The sequence below is a fragment of the Petaurus breviceps genome, unplaced genomic scaffold (genome assembly GCF_028583685.1).
Source record: "Petaurus breviceps papuanus isolate PSGF00001 unplaced genomic scaffold, PetGlider_PUasm1.0 90847, whole genome shotgun sequence".
NCBI classification, from domain to species: domain Eukaryota; kingdom Metazoa; phylum Chordata; class Mammalia; order Diprotodontia; family Petauridae; genus Petaurus; species Petaurus breviceps.
Genome location: NW_027187360.1, coordinates 6,501,372 through 6,527,807, shown reverse-complemented (window position 1 = coordinate 6,527,807; position 26,436 = coordinate 6,501,372). Strand labels below are relative to the sequence as shown.

Here is a 26,436-nt window from a genome sequence, read left to right as displayed (position 1 = left end):
GAACCTATGACCCCTTCCTAAAAAGGGGGAGGGGGTAGAAAATCGTGCATGAGCTAGCATCAATGCATAGCTTTAAGGTTCTCAAAATGTTTTACAAGCATCAGTTCATTTTATCCTCATAACAACCCTGGGAGGTAGGTGCTACTATTATTGCTCCCCTTTCACAGATAAAGAAACTAAAGTCGAAAGGGGTTAAGCCAGTTGCCTAGGATTAGACAGTTATTACGTGCCTAAGGAAGGATATGAGTTCAGATCTTCCAGATTCCAGACCTAGAGCTCTATTCATTGTGTTATATCCAGCTGCCTATAAAATATATGAGATTACAAAGAAAGTCAATTCTATTTAAATACTTATCAAATATTTAAAAATTAATGTTGCCTAAAACATTATTTTAGAAAAATATATGGACCGGGAACAGATAGGTGGGCACAGTAGATAGAGCACAGGCCCTAGAGTCAGCAGGACCTAAATTCAAATCCAACCTCAGATCCTTACTAGTTAGCTGTGTGACCCTGGGCAAGTCACTTAAAAGCCTGATTGCCTTTAAAAAAGGGGGGGGGGGGCAGAGTAAAAATTCTTGCTAATCTAGAAATATATTTTTCATGCTTTCATATGTATAATGCATGTCATATTGCTTGCTTTCTCAATGGGTAAGGGAAGATTTCGGAACTCAAAACTTTATATGAATGTTAAAAAATATATTTTTTAAATATCCCCCTGCTCCTGGGTCTTTACAGCTGTAACTTTAAATGCTTCCAGGAATCTGTGCTTCTCCCCTTTGTAAATACATCCTTTAATAGGGCGGCTCCAACACTCCCAATACTAACTCCTGCTCTCTTGTCTCAGAGCCGACCCGCCCATTGCCTTCTGCAATTGACCAGCAGGGGGAGACGTCCTTTCTGCTTTCCTTAAGGGCAAAGAGCGCGCACGCGCAATACGCACAGGGAGAAAGTCACTGCAGCCTGCTTGTAACAGCTGCAGAGAAAGGGGGAGGGGTGAGTTCTAGGAGCAACGAGCTTAAACGCGATCTGCGTGTTTTGGGTGACCGCCGGGGCCACTGTCCTCTTAATGGGGAGCAGAAGCAATAGCTCCAGCAAAGCAGGGCTAACCGACGGCTCTCAGTGGTTTGCAGCTGGCTCTGTATAGAAGGGAGCGTGCATAAGAGCGAGCAGGTGGATGCCCGCCTTAAAGCGCCCTCTAGGCAGCGGAAGTGTGTCTTTCTTTACATCCGTCCTCTCGAATCGCAGAGTTAGGAGAGGAAGGGGGGAAGGGAGGAGGGAGGGGAGAGGAAAAGTCACTGCATAATGTAAATAAACACGCGCTCTCACCCCACCACCACCACCCCCCCTCGCCCCGTCAGCCCCATGCACCCCGGCCTTTGCAGCCCCAGCGAGACTCCAACCCCAGGCCATGAACGCCAGCGGCGGGGGCGAGGGCTTCCCCGGCTCAGTCCAGTGTAAGTTATGCCGCACGGCGCGCTCCGGGGTCCGGGCTGGAACACGCTGAGGGAGAAGTGGGCCGAGTCGGGAGCCCCGAAACCTGGGTAGCAACAACCTGCCGGCGCGAGCCCCAGCCCGGGAACCTGGCTGGGAGAGAGCGCGCGCCTGCCGAGCGGAGGAGGGCGTGGGAGCCTGGGACACTGCTCGCTTGCTTTTTTCCGGGCAGCGCTGCAGCTACGCTCGAGCTGGGGGAGGCGGGGTGGGCTGCGGCTGCATCCTTGGGCAGTTCCAGCATCAGCACCGCGAAGGGTTTTATCTCCCCCCTCCGATGTCTTTGCAGAATCCAAAGGGCCCTCCAAAGGAGTCAGGGACAGTAGCTTGGGAAAAAGTTTGAGTCTATCCCCTTGGTTCGTGGTCCCCTCCCCCATGGAGCTAGTGGCCAGGAGTTGAGGGACACTTATGTCAGGAGAGAGAGACTAGAAAGGGGAAGCAATAGGAAATCCCTGCGAAGATAAAGCTAGAAAAGTTCTGCCACACTCACACCAAATCCTGCATTGTTGGGGAATAGGATTTCTGCATTAATAATTGGGAAAAACGCATTTGCATGACCCCATTAATAGGAAATCAAGGTTAGCTGAGGATGCAAGAGGCTTTCTGCAAATTATACAGTTTACCCTTAAGTGGGTTGGGGTTTGGTGGGGAAAACTACTTTATTTTTAACATCATCCTTTTTTAACCCTTGTTGCCCCTTGGATTAAAAGTGCCTGGAAATGTTTATCTGCCTCTTACAAGCTTTAACCGTTTTAATTTGAAAGTGAGGCCTTGAACCATCAGTGAAGAAATATATACTCTTTCCAAGTCACTTCAATTCTCATTTCTTCCGTTAACCCAGCTGCCAAATGTGGATAGGAGGAATAACTACAAAGAAATTACATTTCTGAAGTCCTCAGAACCACGTAGAAAAAAAAAGATTATCTAAATTTAAGGTATTATTGATAATACTATAATAGCAATATCAGTAATAAAATAGAATAACTTTGGGCTTGCTACTTTACTAAAAAAGTAAATATACAGGGGACACCTGTTCTTTCGGAGACAGAGGGAAAAAGAAATTACTTAATTATTTGAGATAGCATATACGGAAGGCCTTACTCCTTTAAAAAATAATAACTTGCTTTGTAAATGTAAATTTAATTGGGCTTATTATTTTAAAATTCACAAGAAATTCATGAGTGTTTAAAAAGATCAGTGTTGTGCCTCCACCCAGATAGAAGTCTCTGTATAATTTAATAACTTTTCATAAATCTCTGTGGCCAGGCTTTTCCTGACATCTTTCAACACCTACCTAACCTGATCCTCAGGTGGTCTGTAGTCCAGCTGTTCTTGGAGTCTTTACATTTTGACAGGACCTCCCAGAGATTGCCCTCCACTGGCAGAACCTTGGAGAATCTGGGGTTACCTCCATTCCAGGTTAAACCATCAGGTAGACTTTTAGTGTAGTTGTAAGAATATACCTTTTTTTTAAAAAAAATTGCATTGGAAAGAGCATTTAATTTGGAGTTAAAAGACCTGGGTTCGCTGGTTCTGGCACTTATTACATTTTTGACCTTGGGCAGATCACTTCATATCTCTGAAGAGGTTGCACTAGATGAAAGCAGAGGTCACTTCTGACTCTAAACCTGTCACCTCTAACTTGAATCTTTATCATTAGTCCAAAAGTAAAAGCCCATTCAGTTTGCACTTTGAAAATGTTTTTAATTCACTTGTGAATTTTTTCTTTTCATTTTATGTAGTTCCTGGTGGCACTACTGTCTTAGTGGAGCTCACCCCAGATATTCACATCTGTGGCATTTGCAAGCAGCAGTTTAATAACCTGGATGCCTTTGTAGCCCATAAGCAAAGTGGTTGTCAGCTGACCAGTACCACCCCTGGTGCTCCCAGCACAGTTCAGTTTGTGTCAGAGGAAACAGTGCCAGCTACCCAGACTCAGACCACCACAAGAACCATCACTTCAGAGACCCAGACCATCACAGGTATGTATAGCTTTAATCACTTGGAAAATAAAAATGCAGCCATAAATGGCAGGATCCTTGGGACTAAATGCCAGCTCTTGGGGTATCCCAGGCTTATCACTGGCTTAAAAGGGGGCTGCTCACAAAATCCTAAAGTTGAGAGGGGCTTCAGTACCCTCTTCTATTTAAACTAGACTTCTTTTTTTTATAGATAAGGAAATTGAGATTCAAAGAAGGCAGATATCGTGCTCCAGAACAGGAAGTTAGTTAATGGCAGACCTGGGACCGGAACCCAGTTATCCTTATTCTTTTCCCTTAGTGCAATACCATTTTCTTTAAGGAGAAAACCCTTGGATTAAAGTCATCATTATCATTCTGTATACAATACAAGAAAGTTCTGGGTTCAGAATCTTGGGGCTTACACTTTAACACAAGGAAGAAAATTATTAGTTTCTGATGTGGTTATTAACTCTTCTCTCTTCCCATTCATTCAGTGAACATTTAATAAGTGGTTAACAAATACCTACTATATTAAGAACATGGAGCAAAATACTAGGAGAGGTGTCATTTAAATAGCAGACTCTGCCCTTATGGCATTTTCAGTCTGGTAAAGAACTAAAACCCATATACTGATAATTATCAGCATTATACAATTAACCATGACAAGTACATTAGAGAGATGCAAAACAACGTGTTTTATGAGATCCTAGGGTTCCTAACCAGTGGAAGTTTCCTGGAAAAGACAGCATTTGGGGAGGGCTTCAAAAGGATAGATAAGGGTTTGAGGAATGGGGTGGTGAAAGGTAGAGATATGGGGCATAAGAAGGGAACAGCATAAGCAAAGGCAAAGAGGTAACTCATTTGGGGAACAGAAATTATTTGTAATATGAGATAAGGCTGAAATGTTGGAAAGAATAGTATTATGCCAAACCATGGAGAACTTTGAATAACTAGGCAAAATTAGTCCATCAATAAGCATTTATTAAGTGTCTATAGTATACTTAACAATGTGCTAGGTGCTGAGGATACAAATGCAAAAAAATGAAATAATCGCTACTTTTAAAGAGGTTATGTTCTACCAGTGGAGATACATGTACATATGTAAGTATGTACAGAGTAAATATAAAAAGAATAAATACAATATATACATATATAATATAGTTAGATGAAATATTGTTAAGGAAGGAGGGGATTTGGGGGGCAGGGAGGATCAGGAAAGACTTCCTGTAAAAATGGTACTTGAACTGTGTCTTCAAAGATGTGAGAGATCTTATGAGGTGGAAGTAAGAAGGGAATATAGTCCAGGTTTTGGGGATGGCCATGAAATGAGAGGTGGAGTGCTGTTTGTGAAGAATAGAGAAAAAGGCCAGTTTGGTTAAATTATAGAGTAGAGAAGAGGGAGTAACATATAATGAATGATGCAGGAAGGACAGGTTGGGGCCAAATTATGAAGGGCTTTAAAAGCTAAACAGAGGAGTTTACCGTTTATCTTGGAGACAATAGGGAACGCTGGGGTATAGTGAATAGGGCCAGCGATATACTTAAAGACAATCACACTGGCTGTTGTGTGAAGAAGGATGGATTGGAGTGGGAAGTTTTGGGCCATTGTTGGAATAGCCCAAGTGATCAGTGTGAACAAAGAGAAGGGATCAGATTCTGAAACTGTAGTGAAGGTAGAAAACAGAAAAAAATCTGGCACCTTATTCGATATATCCTCTATAGAAAGTCAGGTTTCTTTGAGCATAAGAAGATGGAAGGAACAAAGAAAGAGTTCTAGTATGAAGAAGACTTTGTTAACAAGAAGCCATAGGTTCTAGAGGGAAGGGAAGCAGAAGAAGAGGACCAGGAGAGGAACGGCAGGACTGACATGCATGGAGACAAGAGGGATGGGAAGTTCAAGGTTACACATCTGAACAGCTGAAAGGATGATGGTGCCTTCAGCATCAGTAGGGAAGGTCAGTAGATGGGAGGGTTTTCAGGGAAAGATGAATTCCTTTTTTCACATGTTGAGGCTGAGATATGTCTGGGACATCCTGTTTGAAATGGCTAACGAGGGAGAAGCATTTTAACTCCTACTTTAGATCTTTCTTTTTTCTTCTTATTCTTTCACCCTCCAGTACTAGATATTTCTTCTCCCATGCCATGCTAAGCTAGACAAAAAAGCAGACATATTCTTCACTCATCACTACCATCTCCAGACCCACTGACTGCTACTGACCCTCAGGTATCTTTTCTCCTTTGAGGTTTACTCTGTCCAGATGTGTGTGTGTGTGTGTGTGTGTGTGTGTGTGTGAGTGTGAGAGAGAGAGAGATACTACCCCCAGCTCACTCCCCCTGTTTTCTCAAGGATTTCAGTACCTTCCTCTCTGCTCCTTTAGTATACACCTAATACACCTACCATAGTCTAATTCATTAAATTTCTTACCTTGGATTCCTGTATCTTCACTACACCTCTGTCAGGCACAGGACTAGTCATATTTTAGATCTCACTAGCCCCAGTAACTGCTGCCTCTATGATACTGAATTCTGAAATTCCCTTCTCTGATCATAACCTCTTCTTTTCCCTCTGCTTCTGCCTCAGTGTCATTCCTCTAAACCTAGGTTTTATTCTCTTGACAACATATAGTCCTTCCACCCCAGTCTGAAACCTCACTTTCATTCTTCATTGATTCAACACTATAATTGAACAGTTCAACTACATCCTGTTCTCTGTCTTGCGTCCCTTGCCCCCTTTTTCTAAACCTCTGCTAGCAAGTTTCCAAACTGCTGAGGCAGTCAGATGGTGAAGTAGTTAGAGCTCTTGGCCTGGAGTCAGGAAGACCTGAATTCAAATCCAGTCTCAGACACTTCCTAGCTCTGTGACCCTGGGCAGATCACTTACTCTTATCTGCCTCAGTTTCCTCATCTGTAAAATGAGCTGGAAAAGGAAATGGCAAAGCACTCTAGTATCTTTGCCAGGAAAACCCCAAATAGAGTCACAAAGTCAAACACAACCGAACAACATAGGGTTGTTGTGAGGATCAAATTACATAATATTTGTAAAGCTCTAAGCACATTTCCAGGCACACAATGAGTGCTTAATAAATGTTTATTTCCTTCCCCACCATCCGCCTTTACTATTCTACTCCCATGCTGCTTAATACTCCCAAATGCTACTGGAAGAAGCCATGCAGCTGTATTGGCTGGTTATTGTTCTTTAATATTTTAATATTGTCATTTTAATGTTCAGAGTTATGTAATTTAATCTCAGCTGGGTCCCCAGTGCTTTTGATTGATTCTCTACCATACTCCCCATAGAAGCTAGTCCAAACTTCCTCAAGTCCTCTATGCCAGCAATAGCAAAAGCTGCAGGCCATGTGGCCAGCAACTCTTCCCCATGCAACCCAAAATCAGATTAAAATACAATTGGAAAATATTTCACAAATAAATACATTAAAACATAGATAATATTACATTTTAAAACTAAGTCAATATGCAGCCCACAGGTTTCCTTATGTGCAGTGTAGTGGCCCCAATTTCTCTTTGAGTTTGATACCACTGATCTAAGAGCACCTCCTCCCTTACAGCCCCTGACTTTGTCTGCTACTTAACTGAGAAGATCAAGAACATCCACTGAGTTCTCTCTTCCTCCCTACTCCATACCTCAAAACCCCTCTTTTACCCTCGTGATCTTCTCCTTTGCTCCAGTGCCTGAGGAAGAAGTAGCCCTTCTCCTTACCAAAGTCAATCCTTGTAATTATTCTCTTGATCGTATTCCCTCCTGCCTCCTCCAGGAGCTTGTCCCTTCAATAAATCATGCTCTCTTTGACTCTTATTTCAGTCTTTTCCTAATCTCCTCATTTCTGTCTTACCACCTACAAACATGGCCAGGTCTCCCTCTATCCTTAAGGAAAAAACAAACTTGCCATCTCTTCAAAATCTTATACTGTATCTCAACTTTATTTCACAGCCAAAATCCCAGAAAACACCACCTATTTTCATTGTCTTCATTTTATTATCTCCCACTCACTTTTCAAACTCTAGAAACCATGCTTTGTCCCTGAGTGGGCACATGCTTTCTTCTCCTCTCCTCCTTTCTTTCCCCATACTTTTTAGCTGACACCCTGAGACAACTCCAATTCTAGGTGAACCCTCCCCATCCCATTGTCCAAACTTCATTCTCCATCTCCCACTGACTGCTCCCTTATTCCCATTCCCATCAACCCAATCCCCCCACACACATACATACACACATATACATACCACGCGTGCACAGACACACATGCACACACCTTTCCCCACCCTAAAGGCAACCATCCTTTCCATTGTGTTCTCTGGAATATCTGCTCCATAGGTAACAAATTAACTTTCATCTTAAATCTTTTCCTTTCCTGTTCCCTTCATCTTGTAATCCTTGAGACCTGGCTACCCTCTCCATCACTGTTTGTACTCTCATTGGTCATGGTGGGGGAGTTGGAACATTCCTTGCACCCCATTGCTACTTCCAGACTTTCCAGTATCACCATCACTAAGCAGCCTCCCCTTCTTTGATGTTCATTTATTTCATATTTATTACCCAATAGAGATTTCAATGACTGTTGTCTACAGACCTTCAGGATTCTCTCCTTCCTCCATCAATGAGTTCAATGTCTGGCTCACAGTATTTTTCTCCTCATCAGCTCTTGCCCTCCTATTAGGGAACTTCAGCATACACATACACACACATCCTAGGATGTGTGTGTATACTCCCACAAACCCTAACCGAATTCCTCAATTCATTCATTTTCTAAAAGAGCTGCTCCTCTACCCACCTCAGCTACACACAGAGATGGTAATAACCTTGATTTTGCTTTCACCCCCAAGTGTCCCACCTCTATGTTTATGAAGTCTGAAATTCCTTGATTTTATAATCTGTTATCGTTCCACCTCTTCCTGTGCCTTGCATCTCAAATTCTGTTTTTCATCCTTACAATGACCTCTCATTACTCTACCATCAGTTATTTCCTAAGCCAAACCTCTGCCCTGCAGTCTCCTCTTTTCTGTATCTTGATCATTTGGTGAACCAGTTCACCTATATTCTGTCTTCATAAGGCCCTTATCCCCTTATCCTGTTGCTGTTCTTGCCCTGTCAAGCATCAGCCTTCGATTACTTCACTATCTGTTGCTTTCAGTCCTATAGTCACATGCAGCTGAATAAAGGTGGAGAAAATCATGACACCACACTGACTTGATCCACTACATATTTATATTATATAATCTCAACTTAGTCCTCACTGTGAAAAGGCAATTCTTTTATGCCTCCCTATTCAGTTCACTACCCACTCTCCACAACGGCTCTTCCAAGCCTTTACATCCATCCTCAAACCTCCCACAGATCCCCTTCTCCCTCCCCCTCAGCTGAAAACCTCATCTTTCACTGAAAAAATTGAGGCCATTCACCAGGAGCTCCCACTTCCTCCTAATCTCACATCACTCAGTACCTTCTGCCACTATCTCCTCTCTCACCCTGTCTTACATGATGATGTAGCCAAGGTTAATCCCTCTACATTCACAGGTGATCCCATTCCATCCCATCTTCTGCAGCACTTTGTCCCTTCTATCATTCCCATTCTCTCAGCAATCCTCAATCTCTCTCTGATGGCTCTTTCTCTACTGCCTATATATATAGATATATGTGTATATCTATATATATTCACATATGTATGTATATGTGTGTATATATATACCTATGTCTCCCCATTCTCAAAAAACACTCAATTGGTCTGTTCATCCCTACTAATTACTGTCTTATATCTCTCCTCCTTTTCATGAATAAATTTCTTAAGAAAGCCATCTAAAATCAGTGCCTTGACTCCATTTCCTCTCTTCTAAATCCTCTGCAATCTGGCTTCGAATCTCATTTAACTTTTCTCTCCAGAGTTACCAGTGTTCTTTTCCTTGCCCAATCTAATGGCCTTTTCTCAGCTTCCTCCTTCTTGACCTCTCTGCAGCCTTTCATGCTGTCAGTCACCCTCTTCTCCTTGATACTGTCTTCTCACTAGGTTTTGTGACTGCTCTTCCTGGTTCTCTTCCTACCGTCTGACCATTCCTTCTCATTCTTCTTTGCTAGATCTTCATTGAGATCTTGCATGTTCTCCACAGGTTTCCCCAAGGCTATATGCTGGTCCCTCATCTTCTTCCTCTATACTATTTTGCTTGGCAATCCCATAGATTCTATTATCATCTTTAAGCAGATGATTCTTAGATATATTTATCTCGTCCTAACCTCTTTGCTGTCTTCTACTCTTGTCATCTCAAACTGGATATCCCATAGATATCATAAGCTCAACATCAAAAACTCAGAACTGAACTCATTCTCTTTCCCCTAAAACTCTCCCCCTTCTAAACTTCAAACTTCACTATTCTCCCAGTCTACTAGGCTTAAAACCTATATGTCACCCTTGCCTTCTCACTCTCTCTCACCCTCCATATCCAATCAGTTTCTAAAACCTATCAATTCTACCTTAATAACATTTCTCATATACTCCCCTTTCTTTCCTCTGATACTGCTACCACCCTGGTGCAGATCCTTTCACTTCACACCTAGACTATTATAGTAGCCTTCTGGTTGGTCTCCCTGACACAAGTTTTATTTTTGTTTGGTTTTTCCCCAGCCCAGTCCATCCTTCATTCAAAGGTCAGATTGATCTTTCTAAAGCACAGATATGACCATGTTACCCTCCTATTCAATAAACTCTAATGCCTCCCCACTAGTCCTTGTTTAGTCATTTTTTCAGTCATGTCTGACTCTCCATGATCCCATTTGAGATTTTTTTGACAGAGATACTGTGGTTTGCCATTTCCTTCTCCAGCTCATTTTACAGATGAGGAAACTGAGGAAAACAGGGTTAAGTGACTTGCCCAGGGTCAGACAGCTTAGTGTCTGAGGCTAGATTTGAACTCGGAAAAATGAGTCGTCGACTCCTGGCCCAGTGCTGTATCCACTGCACCACCTAGTTAACCTGTTAGCACTAGGATTAAGTATAAAATCCGGTTTGGCTTTTAAAACCCTTCATAACCTGACTTCGTCTTACCTTGTCACCTTTCTTATATCTTGCTATGTTCCATGTACTCTACGCCAGTGACAATGACCTTGCCATTCCTTGCACAAGGTACTCTCTCTCAACTCTAGGCACTCTCTCTGGTTATCCCCCATGGCTCGAACTCTCCCCCTCCTCATCTCTACCTTCTGACTTCCCTAAATCTCAGCTAAAAAAATCATTTTCTTCAAAAAGCTTTTCCCAGTCCTCCTTAATCTTAATGCTTTCGCCCCATTGATCCTGTGTATATCTTGTTTGTACATAGTTTGCATATTGTCTCCCCCATTAGACTGTGAGTTCCTTGAGGCCAGGAACTGTCTTTTAGCTTTCCTTGTATCCTCAGGGCTTAGCACAGTGCCTGGCATATAGCAGGGACTTAATAATTGCTTGTTGACTTGACTTCTGCCAACACTTTACTAAAATTATTGGCCATCTCTTGCCTGAGGCTAAATCTAGAGGCCTTCGCTCAGTCTTCATCCGACCTCTCTACTCCCCTCTTGCATATTCTCGACTCCTTTGGCTACGGCAACACCCTTCTCCTGGTTCTCCTCATACCTGCTTGAAGATTCCTCGGTTTACTCTGATGAACAACCATCCCAAATTGGTATGCTGGAGCACTGGCCCTGGAGACAGGAAGACCTGAATTCAAACCTCTGACTCCAAATCAGTTCTCCTTCCACTATTACTTCTAGAAGGATAGGCATCATAGAAGTGGCATTTGAACTGGGCAGACCTGTTTGACTCAATTTCAACTGGAAAATAAGGATAATAAATGTACCTGCCTCCGAAAGAAGTGAACCATTTGTAAAACATTTAGCACAGTGCACATAGCAACATTTAATAAATGCTTATTCCCTTCTCCCCCCACCCCCGCTTCTCTCTGTACTCTTTCCTGGTGATTCCATCTCTCTCCATAGCTATAGTTTTCTAAAATCTTTGTCTTTAGCCCAAATCTTCATTGAATTTTCATTCCAAATCACCAACTCCAGCCTGGGTGTCTCATCTATATCCCATATTCATCATATCTTCCTCCCTAAACTTATCCCTCCTCCATGCTTCCCTGTGTCTTTAAACATTCTGTCACCCAAGCTCACAACTCCACAATCACATTGTATTCTTCCATCTCCATCCATATCAAATCAGTTGCCAAGCTTTGGGGCTTCCACTTTCTTAGCAGGTCAAAGATCTATCCTTTTCTCTCTCCTATCACTATCTTAGGTTGGAGCCTCCCTCACCACCTCTAACTGGGCCTATTCTAATATCCTCCTACTGTGTCTTCTCCCTTCATAGAATGCTAATATTAGAAAGGATCTCAGAAACCATTTAGTCTAATTCAGCTCCAAAAAAAGAATCTCTTACTACACATACCTGACAGGTAGTCCTCTAGCCTTTGCTCCAATGAAGAGAATTCCAGTATATCATTCCCAAGACAGTTCATTCTACTTTTGGACAGATTGAATTGTTAGGAAGGGGCAGCTAGGTGGCACAATGGATAAAGTGCTGGACCTGGAGTCAGACTCATCTTTCTGAGTTCAAATCTGTCCTCAGACACTGGCTATATGACCCTGGGCAAGTCACTTAACCCTGTTTGCCTCAGTTTCCTCATCTGTAAAAAAAAAATGAGCTGAAGAAGGAAAAATGGAAAACCACTTCAGTATGTTTGCCAAGAAAACCCCCCTCCAAAAAAATAGGGTGAAAAAGAATAAGACATGATGGAAAAACGACAGAACAATTGTTAGGAAATTTTTCCTGACATCAAATGAAAATGTGCCTCTTTCTGATTTCTGTTTATTACTCCTAGTTCTGCTGTCTTGCACCAAATAAAACTGAGTCCAATCCCTTTCTGTAAAACAGTTCTACAAAATATATTAGGTCATTGATGAAGAGCTGGAAGGAACTTAAGCGGCCCTCTAATCCTCAACCCCCTCTTTTATTTTTTTTTTATTTTTATTTTTTGCTTTTTGGAAGGCAGTTGGGGTTAAGTGACTTGCCCAAGGTCACACGGCTGGTTTTTGTGTTAAATGTCTGACACTGGATTTGAACTCAGGTCCTCCAGACTCCAGGGCTGGTGCTCTATTCACTGTACCTAGGCGCCCCCCAACCCCCTCTTTTAAAAGATAAGGAAACCAAGTCCCAGAAAAGTTAAGTGACTTGTCCAGGATCACATAGCTAGAAAGTGGCAAAGCTATAATGTCTTCATCGGTCTCTTCTTCAGACTAAATGTCGCCAGTTCTTTCAACCATCTTCAGATGGAATGCATGTGAGGCCCTTTGCAATTTTGATTGCCCTCCTGTGGACATTCTAGTTTATCAAAGTCTTTCTTGAAATGTAGAGCTCAGAACTGAACAGTAGCACTCCAGATATGGTCTGATTGGGGCAACATAAACTGAGATTATCAACTTCCTGGAAGCTGTGCTTCTCTTAATGCAGTCCAAGATCATATTAACTTCTTTGATGGCCGTATCACAGTGACTCATTGTCCTTTTTAATCCATTAAAACCTTGAGATCCTATTCCCACAGATTTCTGCCTAATTGAGTTTCTGCCACATGATACTATACTTGTAAAGCTAATTTCTCAAATCAAAGTGTAACTTTAACATTTATCCCTATTAGGTTTCATCTTTTTAGATTCAGCCTTATTCTTCAGCCTCTCAGAATATTTTTAGATACTGATTCTGTCATTCAGGATGTTCTCTCTCCCTCCTAGCTATGTGTCATCTAAAAATTTGGTAAGGACACCATCAATATCTTTTTCCAAGTCATTGATAAAAAATCTTAAACAGTACAGGGCCAAGCGAAGATCACTGGAGACCTTTGAGGTAAACATCAAACCATTTATTAACTATTCTTTGGGCCTGTCCATTCAACCAGTTCCAAATCCACCTAACTATATTATGGTCTAGCCCGGCGCTTCATAAAATATGGGTCCCTTTAATATACATATGCAGATAGATAGATACACACACACACAATACATATGTATACATGTGTATGTATATACACTACAATTTATATATTTTTATTACATATGATATATAAATATATAATATATATTCTATTAATACATGGATTTGTTCTGTGAAGTTTGGATTCAGTCAGAGGGCTACACTTGAGGACCTAGAAGGCCACAGGTTCCCCACCCCTGACTAACTCCTCACCTCTGATTGCTAGAATTCCTAGGTTCTGTCTAGGCTTAGCTTCAGTACCTGTGAACTCCAGCTCCCATGTGAAGCCTTTCCTGATTTTTTCTCCCCTTAGTTGTTAATGCTCCCTTCCTTAAATTATCTAGGCCTCAGTTTCATTGCCTGTAAAATGAGCTTTCCATATACCTTAGATGGCCTTCCATACTCTACTCCTCCCACATTCTCCTTTTGAGGCCCAGCTCAAATGCCATTTCTTCTGTGATGCCTTCCAAGCCAGAAGTAATAGTGAAAGAAGCATTGGATTTAGAGTCCAAAAACTTGGATTCACATTCCACCTCTGCCATTTATGATGTGTGTAACCTCAGACAAGTCATCCAGACTCTCTGGGCCTCAAATTTCCATATCAGTAAAATGAGAGTGAAATTATATGATTTTTATGGTCCATTCTTCATCTTATGTTAGCATTTTGCATTCCTCTTATGCAATTAACATATATTAATTTATATTTATATGTGTCTCTGTCATCCCCTCCCCTTTTTAGATTTTAAACTCCTTGAGGACAACAACTATATCTTTATATTAGTTTCTTCCTCATTGTTTAATAAATGTTTATTAGGTGAATGAATGAAAAAATGATTGCATGCTCTCCTAATGATGCCAGGGTCATGAGCTCTGTCTCCTAGCAGCTACTTAGGTATAGCCACTGACACCATTGGCTGGAAGAACAGAGTAATAGCTATACCTATGGTTCATACATCCCAACCTAGTGTTTCATTTCTGTGTGCCTTTGCTGACAATAGGCCCAAGCCCAGAGAGTGTGTATTCCTCACTGGAAATTCATCATTACAACTGGCAAAATAATTCTAAGGACATGGCATTTATCTAAGCTTGCAAAGAATGATACTTATGCTAAACTCTAGACGGGAGAATATGATGCAATAGCCGCTAACATTGAGGAATTTATGCAATGAAAAAGTATGTAATTATTTGTTAACTTTTTTATTGCAGGTTAGATCCCATCAATGTAAATTAGCTACAAAGAAAAACTATTTCTAAGATACTGACAGTGATGCTTTAATTCCCAGTGTTCAATATGACATAATTCTGACACATCCAAAGAATTTTTTTGGAGAAGTGTTATGTTTTATAACATGGGAATAAATATTCACGTGTTTTTATTAGACTAATTGGATTGTAAATTGTTTTTCACACTTTTAATAGTTCAGCTTACTCTATGATTACATTAAGAATTACAAAAATGCTCATATGATGGTAACCCTGTTCATATCTTTAGTTTCAGCTCCAGAATTTGTTTTTGAACATGGTTACCAAACCTACCTGCCCTCAGACAGCAGCGATACCCAGACTGCCACAGTCATCTCAGTCCCTCCTAAGTCCCGGTCTCGAAAGCCTGCAGCCTCACCTGCACAGAAGAAACTTAACTGTTACTATACAGGTAAACATTATTGTATCTTATTTCTTGGACAACACAGTCTGGGTTAATACCGTTCTGTTATTCGATCTATACCAGCTTCGCCAACACACTCCTCATTCTGTTGTCAACCATTGCTGGATGCTTACTACTTAGTTCAGAAGAGTCCTATAGTGTTTTTTGTTTGTTTGTTTTGCTTTTTGGAGGGGGGGAAGTCAGGGCAGTTGGGGTTAAGTGACTTGCCCAAGGTCACAGGGCTAGTAAGTGTTAAGTGTCTGAGGCCAAATTTGAACTCAGGTCCTCCTGACTCAAGGGCTGTGCCACCTAGGTGTATTTTATCTTTATCCTATAGTGTTTTTAAGCCTGGTACGTGACTTGCCAGGGCAATGGACCTCTGTCAACTTGCTTCTGAAGTCGCTATAGTCCAGTGTACCATTCTCTCTCCATCCTTGTTACTGTTATTTACTGACTTTAAAATCACTCATCTCCCAAGCTTCCCAGATGACTTCAGTAGGCTGTGGTCTTCCCCTCCACACCACCCCCTGCCATTATCCTTAGGAACTGCATTTGATTCATGCTGATTAGCAAGTCCTCATCCCCAGCTGACCAAACAAGTCCTTAACTCCAATTGAGACTAGCTCAGTTCAGCCACACTGACATAGCCACAACCTCGATTTTACCATCTTTGAGAATTGCACCAAGATCTGAAACGTGAAGTTCTTGTCCTCCAGTCACAACCTTCTAGCACTTCACTGCTCCTGCTCTGTCACTCACACACAAATTACCCTTTATCCATAAGGTGGCCCTTAGACTCCTAGTACATCCCCGTTCTTCAGGAACACCCCTCCCACTCTGGCATCTCTTGCCTCCATATCCAGCCTTGACCCTGCAGCCAAAAACTTCGGTGCTTCATTAATCACTACGCTAGAGCCTCTGCCCTTTTTCATGGTTTTAAAAGTTTTATTGATATGTTTGATATTTATATTACAAACACAGATTGTCACCAAGAGGTCTCTTGTAACAAAATAAAACAAGTAAGCAAAGCCGAGACTACAGTGACCTCATCTGAAAGTGCAGCCAACATTTCACATGGGGAGCAACTCCCCCTCTATGTTGTTAAATTGGTTTTTTTAATTAACAGAAATTTATTTTATCTCTCTCCGACCCTCCCCCACCCCATTAAAAAAGAGAAAAAACATTCCTTGTAATAAATATGTAGAGTCAAGCAAAACATTATTTGGATAGTAGATACATATACACATATGTGTATCAATATATATATTAGTGTATGTGCACATACATACACATATATTCATATATACATGTCTCATTCTGTCACCACATCCACAATCTTACTTCTTTTTTGGTTTTCCTGGATTTCAGAGCATCACTGGAGAAAGTTACAAAACTGAAATGATCTCTCCCACTATCTATTAGTATTCATTTATTAACATATAGAATGTGCCAGATACAGATCTGAGAGTTGTATATACAAAGAATGAAATAATCCCTGCCCTCAAGGAGCTTATATTCTAGCTGGAGGGGTAAGTACCTTTATAAGTATATGTGGAATAAATTACAAAGAAAATAAATACAAGGTAGTTAAATACAAATTAATTAGGGAAGGAGAGCATTTGCAGTTGGGGGAAATCTACTGGACACATTTGGTGCCTGATGTTAGCTGAGTCCTCACTACTACTCACCAGGTCACTTACTCTGCTCTTATCAGATTCTTCTCATTCTCGATAGTGACTAGTGTTTAGTCAGTCAATAAACTTTTAGTTAACCAGTCAATAAACATTTATTAAGGCCCTACTATGTGCCAAGCACTGTGTTAATCACTGGGGGTACAAAGAAATTTAAAAGAGAGTTCCTTCCCTCCAGGAGTTCACACTCTAATAACGGAAATAGCATGCAAATAACTATGTACAAACAAGTTGTATACAAGGTAAATGGGAAATAATTAGCAGAGGAAAGGCACTAGAATTAAGAGAGATCAGGAAAGGCTTCCTGTAGATAATGGGATTTTGGCTGGGACTTAAAGGAAGCCAGCAAAACCAAGTTACAAAGAGGAGAGAGCATTCCATCAATGGGGGGCAGACAGTGAAAATGCCTGGAGTTAGGAGATGGAGTATCTTGTTCAGGGAAGAATTAGTAAAGAGGTATAAGAGATAAGAAGACTAGAAAGATGGAGGGCTTTCAGGGAGAGGTTATAAAGGACTTTGAAAGCCAAGCAGGATTTTATATTTGATCCTGGAGGTAATAAGGAGCGACTAAAGTTTATTGAATAAGAGGGTGACATTATCAATCTTGTGCCTAAAAAAGATCATTTTAACAGCTAAATGGAGGAAGGACTGGGGCAGGGTGAGATTTGTGGCCGGCAGACCCATCAGCAGGCGTGAGGTAATGAGGACCCGCACCAGGGTGGTGGCAGTGGCAGAGCAGAGAAGGGGGATTATGTGAGAATATTACAAAGGTAAAATCAATAGGCATTGGCAGCAGATTAGTTAGGAGGGACAAGAGAGAGTGGGGAGTCAAGAATAACACCCCCACTGTGATCCTAGGGAACTGAGGGGACAGTGGTGCCCTCAGTAGTAAAAGGAAAATTTGAAAGAGGGGAGTGTCTGGAGAAAAGATAGTTCAGTCTGAGCCATTTTGAGTTTCAGATGTCTACAGAATGAACATCCAGTTTGAGATGTCTGATAGACAGATGAGAGACTGGAGGTCTTTGTTTATCTCCTTTGGCTCCTCATCCTTTTACCATGCCTTTGTCCCACTTCTCTTTTATACTCTCTGCTTTAGTAAATGCATTCACTTCCTTTGCCTTAACTAGCACTTCAAAACAGATGACCCCCAGATCTGCATCCCAGGTCTGATCTCTCTTCTGACATTTCCAGCTGCCTGGATGCCCAGAACCACTTGGATCTATGAGTACTTCAGTCAAACTTGATGTATCCAAACCCAAATTGTCTTAAATCTGTTCCTCCTTCTGACTTGGCCATTCTGTATTCCACATGTATCCTTCACTGGTGTGTTTGAAATTTTAGATTATGTTTGCCTCTTCCTTTATGCCTCTTATCAATTACTGAGTCCTATTTATTTTACCTTTGTAATATCTCTTGAATTTGTCCCAACCAATCTCTTACCCTGAATAGGGAATAGGTACTTTGCTGTCCCTCTGTCTTTGCTCAGGCTCTTTCCCCATCCCTTCTTGCTTCATCTGTTGTAATCCTTCCCCTCCTTTTTAGTCCAACTCACATATAGCCACCTCCATAAAGCCTTCTCTGATTCCCACCTTCACCAGTAAGGCTCTCTCCCCTCAGACCTCACTTTGCACTTTGTTTTGGCCCTTTCTAAAGTTCTTAGCATTGATGTTTCCCAAGGTTTTGTCCCAAGCCTTCTCTTCTTTCTCTGCTCTCTCAGGTACTTCCTTACCTCCCATAGATTTAGTCATCATATCTCTGCAGATGGCTTCCACATCTCAGTACCTCATCACCAATTGCCTATTGGACATTTCAAACTGGATAGCCTAAAAACATCTCAGAGTCCACGTGAACTTATTATCTTCCCCAAAAAATCTACTCTTCTTCCAGACTTCACCATTTCTGCCAAAGGTGTTACCATCCTTCCAGTATCCCAGGTTTGTAACTGTGACTTTATCCTTGACTCACCTCTTATATCCACTTGCCAATTCTTGCCATTTCTCTATCCACAACATCTCTCAAATCTAAAGTCTTCTCTATTTTCACACAGCTACTACCTTAATTCAAGCCCTCATCATGTGCCTGTTCTGAGTAGTTCTAACACTTAAAAGTTACTGGTTTTTTTAGGTTGCCAGTTCAAGACAGCATATGGCATGAAAGATATGGAACGTCATTTAAGAACCCACACAGGTAAATGTCCATGATCTCTTTTTATTTCATGTATTCCCAGAGTGTGTTTTAATGTTTAACTGTGTGACACTTTTTGTAGCTGTTTATAGATTATATTATAAGATTGATCAGATCTTCAAAAGTTATAAAATTCTAAAATTGGTCACTCTTTTCAAGAACTCATGTATGCTTCTAGAATTAGATTATAAATTCCTCTATGGCAAAGACTGTCTAATATATCTTGGTATCTGCCTCAGCTTTACATGTAGCCATCATTTTACAAATGTTTGCAGAAGGAAGGAAGGAATGCATGCAAATAGTAGATCAGCTTTCCACTGTGTTATAAATTATTAGCTGAAATAGAGTAGATAAACTTCATAAACTAGATTTCTAGAAGCAAATTTGCTATGAAGTTTGGTAAACTGTGTTATCTCATTGGTCTAAGACTTGCCATTGTATGTTTGAAGTCATGCATGTCTAGGAGACAACAAATGCCTTATGTTATATCTCTCTACAAAGTAGTCTGGGCAGATTCCCAGCATGCCTAGCTGCTACATGGGAACCCGCAGTTTGCATGGGCTCATTCTTCACCCCAGAAGTGGCACAAAACAAGTTAAATGTGTCATCAACCTTTAAAATAGCTTTTCCTGACCTGACTCCCTGCCCATGACCTTTTTCCTCTTTTCCAATCATGACCACCCAGTGATGTCTGTTTTGTTTGAAGGAGACAAGCCCCACAAGTGTGAGGTCTGTAGCAAGTGCTTCAGCCGGAAAGATAAACTGAAGATGCACATGCGCTCACACACGGGCGTGAAGCCATACAAGTGTAAGAACTGTGACTATGCTGCCGCTGACAGCAGCAGCCTGAACAAGCACCAGCGAATACACTCTAACGAGCGTCCTTTCAAATGCCAGATCTGTCCATATGCCAGCAGGAACTCCAGCCAGCTGACTGTGCACCTCCGGTCCCACACGGGTAAGGATGGGCCTAGCCAGAAGGCCTCCTCCCAGCTTGTCTCTCAAGATACAACATGTCTTCCTTGTATTTTAGAAATGAGGTCTGGTGTAGCTGGTACAGAAAGGATTAATATCTTTCTGGGACTTGCCTTACCTCTGTTAGAAAAGCAGAAATCACTGGTATAGAAAGATACATGGGGTATGTATAGGTGAAAAGGTAGCACAAAATAGTGCAGACATAACCAGATGAGGTAGTACAATGGATAGAGCCTTGGACCTGGAGAGGGAAAGACTCGAGTTCAAATCCAGCCTCAGATGCTTACTAGCTGTGACTTTGAGCAAGTCACTTTACCTCTTTCTGCCTTAGTCTCCTTATTTGTATAATAACACCTGCTTCCCAGGGTTGTTGTGAGGATAAAATGAGATTATATTTGTAAAATGCTTTGCAAACCTTAAAGCACTATATAAATGCTGGCTACAATGATGACTTGAATTCAGATCCAGCCTCAAATACTTTCTATCTGAGTGACCCTAAGCAAGTCACTTAAACCTTTTTCTACTTCAATTTCCTCATCTGTAAAATGAGAATAACAGCAGCATCTACTTTTCAGGGTTGTTGTGAAGATAAAATAACTATAAAGTACTTTACAAATCTTGAAGTGCTAAATCCTAGTTATTATTAATTTTCATGAAATTAATAATAATAACCAGTAGCCCAAGTTTTTCATCCTTTTTCTGACTGTAGTTATGTGACTTGTTCATAGCTAGTAATAATAATAATCAGATTTTCTGTGGTGCTTTAAGGTTTACAAAACATTTATCACACATTACCTCATTTGATTATCAAAGAGCCCCATTAATTAGGCATAATTGGCATTATTCCCATTTTACACTTGAAGAAACTGAGGCTCATAAAGAGACTTGTTTAAACTCACACAGATATTAAATGTCAGAGGTGAGATTAGAACCTAGGTTTCTTCTAGCCTGAAGTATCTCATTCTTTCCATGTCTGCTGTCTCAGTTTCCTGAATCTATAAAAATATGAACAATGATTATACTTGCTACCTCCTAGCGTTTCTGTAAGGAAAGTACTTTACAAACATAAAACTGCTTTAGAAATGTGAGTTATCATTGTATTTTTCTGTATTATCAGATAGAATTTGTCATATGTAACAGAAATATTTTTAAATTAGCCTAGGAAATGGAAATGATGTTATTTTCTAGCTATCCCTCTTGAGCTTCTGACTTATGAAATTATTTAGTTTTTTTTTCCTTTTCCATCTTAAGTGTGAATTTCAAGGGAAGTCTTAATGAGGGCTTCCTGTTAGTTTGAAACCTGAAATTGAGAATTCCCTCTAAGTTCCCTTTATATTGGTTTGCCAGTGCTCTAAAGGATTTATTTCTTACTGATTAAAAAATAAATCCCTGGCAAAAGAAGAGATTTATTTAAACTTTAATTCTTCCCTTATTCAAAAAGAGTTTAAGTTCTACAGATTAGCTATGAGAGTTTTAAACTTCCTGGGATTTAGCCTTCTGAGGGTTTACATAGAAGCAGATCCTTCAAGTTCAACAATACAAAGGCAACACCCTGGCACAAGAATTTCCTCCACAACCATGGTGTCAAACTCAAATAGAATGGGGACCACTGTGCCACTTGCAAGAATCAGAATCCTTGCAGGCTATATAATGACTTAGAAAACCACACAGCAACATCATCTATTCTTTTTTTTTTGGAGGGCTGTTGGGGTTAAGTGACTTGCCCAAGGTTACATAGCTAGTTTTTGTGTTAAGTGTCTGAGGCCGGATTTGAACTCAGGTCCTCCTGACTCCAGGGCTGGTGCTCTATTCACTGCACCACCTAGCTGTCCCAACATCATCTATTCTTAATTGTATTTTTATTTATTTTGTAAAATGTTTACCCACCAGGGAGTGTTGTGGGCTGGACACACACAATGCTTGGGTATTAAAGAAAGCAACTGAAAGATCAAATAAAATCATAGGATTAAGACATGTAAGAGGGGAACCTCAGAGATTATAATTCAGGGCTCCGATGTGTGTTCTCAGGTATAACTTTTTCTTCGGGTGATTATTCACACTTAAAGTTTATTTCTCCATGTTCTTGTTTAAAAACAATACACCTATAACACTTACCTTACTGTGCTAGGCAGTAAAGGCAGCTTGATGGTACAATGGATAGCAAAACAGACTTGAAGTCAAGAAGACCTGAGTTGTTTCAGACACTTGCTATGTGACTCTGGGCACATCACTTAACTTCTTGGCCTCAGTTTCCCCAAATGTAAAATGAGGATAATAATAACATCTACTTCCCTTTTGTTCTAATTTGTTGTGAGGAACAAATGAGATAGTAGAGCATATCTAGCAGAGCAATTTTGTTGTTCAGTGGTTTCGTTTGTGTCCAACTCATGACCTCATTTAGGGTTTTCTTAGCAAAGATACTGGAGTAGTTTGCCATTTCCTTCTACAGCCCATTTTCCAGATAAGGAAACTGAGGCAAATGGGTAAGTGACTTGCCTGAGGTCACCTAGCTAGTAAGTGTCTGGGATCAAATTTTAACTTAGATCTTCCTGACTCCAGGCCCAGCACTCTATCTACTAGACCACCTAGCTGCCCTTTATCACAAGGCAAAATGCTATGCAAACCTTAAAGCCCTATATTTTGGCTCATAGTAGTTGTAGTGGATCTAGACAGCTGATTGTGAAGCCAGAAAGACCAGAATTCAAGAACTACCTCTGACCCATACTGGCTCTATGACCCTGGAAAAGTCAGCTAACTTCTCTGTGCTTTTAAGCAACTAAGACTAAGTTGCAGAGAAGGTGCAGATCTGCATTAACCGAGGGAGGTTCCTCATCTGGGAGTTTCCCATGTCAATGATATCACAGGCCCCTCCTTTATCCTTATTCCCTCTTTTATTTTTAGTATTATACAAAATATATATGAAATACAATCTCTGCCCTCCAATATCTTGCAGCCCAAGAAAAGTAGCATTATATTTGATGTGTATGTTCTGGGTTTTTAGAAAAGATTAGGAAGATCCTTTCCCAGTTTTCTGTAGCTTTTTTTTTTTTTTAAACTCAGCCACCTGAAAGAATTTAGCCAGGCTACAAGCAAATGAGTTTGGAATTTGGAATCAGTGTTTGCTGGGCCATTTTCCTCTGTCAAGACAACATCTTTCAGTAAAATAGATTTTTTTTTTTAAGAAACCCAACAGCTGGGTTTTATATAACTCCACTAGCAGAGCATGCAGCTGGGATCATATGATAAATAAATCAGAGCAGTAAACAATGCATCTTTATTAATAAAAAAAATCTGCATAAAATACAAGCTAGGCATTTCAAACGTTCTTAAAATATACTCTGATTAGCCCAGCATGATACAAAAACATGTAGCAAAATCAGTATAATATGTAACTCAATCAACAAATTGTACAAAATTATACAACTACGAAACATTAACTGGTAAAGTGGGCAAATTAACCATATGCACGGTAGCTTGCTTATTAAAGAGGAAGAATGCACTAAGCACATTCACAAATTATATTTTGATTTGGGAAAACTAGAGACCCCTTTTAATCTCCCATTTCCCTTTTGTGTTGCAATGCCAAGATAAATGATGATAGCTTAGGTTTGGGGAAGAAAAAGCAGATCCACTTATTCCCGGGGCTGCACTGCAGCGCGACTTAGGCGCCTCAGGAAGTGATTTTCTAGGCTGGCCTCGCCTGTCTACACCTCTCCTAACCGCCACGCCCCTTCCCTTGCCAGGGGATGCCCCCTTCCGGTGCCAGATGTGTAGCGCCAAGTTCAAGATCAACTCGGACCTGAAAAGACACCTGCGCGTGCACTCGGGGGAGAAGCCTTACAAGTGCGAGTTCTGCGAGGTGCGCTGCGCCATGAAAGGAAACCTCAAGTCGCACATTCGAATCAAGCACAACACGGAGAACACCTTCAAGTGCGCCGAGTGTGACTTCCAGTGCGGGAACAAGACCAGCCTGCGCCACCACACCCGCACCCACCAGCCCGAGCAGCCTGTCAAGTGCCCCGAGTGCAGCTACTCCTGCGCGCACAAAGCCGCGCTCAAGGTGCACGAGCGGATCCACTGCGAGGAGCGGCCCTTCAAGTGCGACTTCTGCAGCTTCGACACCAAGCAGCGCAGCAACCTGACCACGCACGTGAAGAAGGTCCACGGCGACAAGGTCAAGGGCAAGAAGCAGACTCTGGAGAAAAAGGGTGGGGCGGGGGGAGGCGGACTGGGGGGAGGTGGGGGCGAGCGGCCCAAAGCCGGCAGCTCCCGCCAGGTGGCCAGACTCGATGCCAAGAAGGCTTTTCAGTGTGAGGCTTGTGAAGCGTCCTTCGTGCGGGAAGATTCTCTCCGGAGCCACCGGAAACAACACAATGAATACAGTGGCAATAAAAATGCAGAACTGGCGGTTTTGCAGCTTCAGATGGAGCCTGGCCGCCAGGTGGGCACACCTCTCACCGTCAGCCCCCTCCAGGTGCCCCTCCAGCCAAGCCAGATCCCCCAGTTCAGCGAAGGAAGGGTCAAGATCATCGTGGGCCACCAGATGCCGCAGACAAATGCCATCGTCCAGGCAACTTCGGTGAACATCGTGCCTCCGGCTCTGGTTGGCCAAGGTCAGGAAGATCTCCCGGCCAATAACCGGCTACAGATTCTGCGCCAGGTCAGTCTGATTGCCCCATCTCAGCCATCTGTGTGCCAGAACGAGGCCGGGCCCATCGGCCAGTCGGCAGTTCTGCTGACCGCTCACGATCAGACGGAAGGGGCTGCTTTGCACCAGACTCTAATCCCTACCCCTTCGGGCAGTAATCACGAAGGCCCAACCAACCAGACTTTCATCACCAGCTCGGGTATTAGCTGCTCCGACCTAGAAGGCCTCAATGCTTTGATTCAGGAGGGGGCAGCAGAAGTGACTGTGGTCAGTGATGGAGGCCAAAATATCACTGTATCGACCACTGCCCCTCCTATCTTTTCCTCTTCTTCCCACCAAGAACTGCCCAAACAGACTTATTCCATCATTCAGGGTGGGGCCCACTCAGCTTTGCTCTGCCCAGCAGATTCCATACCGGATTAATTTTTTTTTTAATGTCTTCCCTTCAAAATAATCTCTTTCACCTGTTTAAAACACATCAGTAGAATTCTGTGAAATTTTCTCATGATGATTGAAGTACTTCCAGGTTGGCTCCTTGAAAAATAAATGATAATTTTATACTGTCATATATGATAATTTTTTCACATTGTAAAAATCTTGAGAGCAGATCATTTCTGAAATGCCATATCAGAACCACTATATATGAAATGTTTCCAAGATGCTACTGATTAGGTGAAGAAAAATAATTAAAGTGTTCTAAGCAACAGTAAATGCAAGTATTTTTTTTTTTTTGGTTTCTTTTCTTATATTTCCTTACCCTGATATGGGTACCTTATGACTTCCTTAACTGGATGACAGACTTGTTCCCAGCACCATCCTGGAATTCACAGGAATTGTTCAGCACTTCAATAAAGTTCCAGGCACAGGGAAGACACTATTTTCCCTCACATCTCATGTGGCTTTTTAACACAAAATTCATAGTTAAAAGCAACGAACTATCATTTGTTTATTTTTCTTATGGAGCTCATTTTCTAAAATCTAGCCAGTCTATGACCTACTAATCCTGGTTTATATACATTTATGATTTACATATGACCCTGACATATGAAAGGTCTTATATACATTAATTCAACTAATGGTCTTCTTACCCTAACAACACCCTTTGGGACTTTCTTTGCATTTTACCTCCCCTAGCTCTTCCTTGGGACATTACCCCCCTCTCCACTTTTTAACCCAACTTTAGACCTTCAGGTATAAATGACTCAGCCTTAGGCCTTTGTGTAATTTTGTCTCACCCTAGAGTGGTATCTACAGAAGGAAGGGATAAGATGGGGAAAATGGACTTTTGGCCTATCCCATCACCCCAAAGCCACATCTCAGCTGCCTTTTCCATTCAGATGCTTCATCCCATTCTACCCTGACTGTCAACTCCTATAAGGAAAAATACTTGAGTGTTTGTGTACAAAGACTCAACATCAGACTTATGAGCTGCTGTCCTTCCCTACAGAGTCTAAATGAAAATTGAGACAAGGGAAAGGGTTAGAGTTAAGAAAAGGAAGTAGACTTTTTGGTACTTTGGGATTTTTAAAAATTTTATTCAAATATAAATGTTAAATTGATTCAAAAGACTTTGTATGTAGTTAATTTAAGTTGGTGGTGCCAAGTTTAATATACTTCACTTCCTTGAAAACAAGTTTTAAATGTAAGTAAACATTAGAACTGAATAAGGTATTAGACTATGCCCTTTTTAAAAAACAAACCTTTTTATTGTGAACTTAATCATCAACAAACATGAATGTTTCAAGATACAAAGAACAGAAAGGATTGTATTCAAACCTGGATTTGTAATATACAACTTTTTTTTTTAAGTCTATTAAATTTAACCGGAACAAAGGTG

General features: G+C 41.3%; 1 protein-coding gene across 1 annotated transcript; it reads left to right on the top strand.

Annotated features, from left to right (window-relative positions):
* The first annotated feature begins 496 nt into the window (after positions 1-496).
* On the top strand, positions 497-26,436 carry ZFP64 (ZFP64 zinc finger protein). The gene is made up of 6 exons (XM_069072427.1): positions 497-1,457; positions 3,234-3,473; positions 14,949-15,110; positions 18,917-18,979; positions 19,683-19,934; positions 23,695-26,436. The coding sequence occupies exons 1-6, from the start codon at positions 1,412-1,414 to the stop codon at positions 25,020-25,022; spliced, it is 2,091 nt and encodes a 696-aa protein (XP_068928528.1). The 5' UTR covers positions 497-1,411; the 3' UTR covers positions 25,023-26,436.

What these genes read in the sequence shown, in the direction of transcription:
- ZFP64 (XM_069072427.1), top strand. Translation starts at nt 1,412, where the DNA reads ATGAACGCCAGCGGCGGGGGCGAGGGCTTCCCCGGCTCAGTCCAGT. An exon ending in CTTCCCCGGCTCAGTCCAGT is followed by an intron (nt 1,458 to 3,233) that starts GTAAGTTATGCC and finishes CATTTTATGTAG; the next exon opens with TTCCTGGTGGCACTACTGTC. An exon ending in AGAGACCCAGACCATCACAG is followed by an intron (nt 3,474 to 14,948) that starts GTATGTATAGCT and finishes TCATATCTTTAG; the next exon opens with TTTCAGCTCCAGAATTTGTT.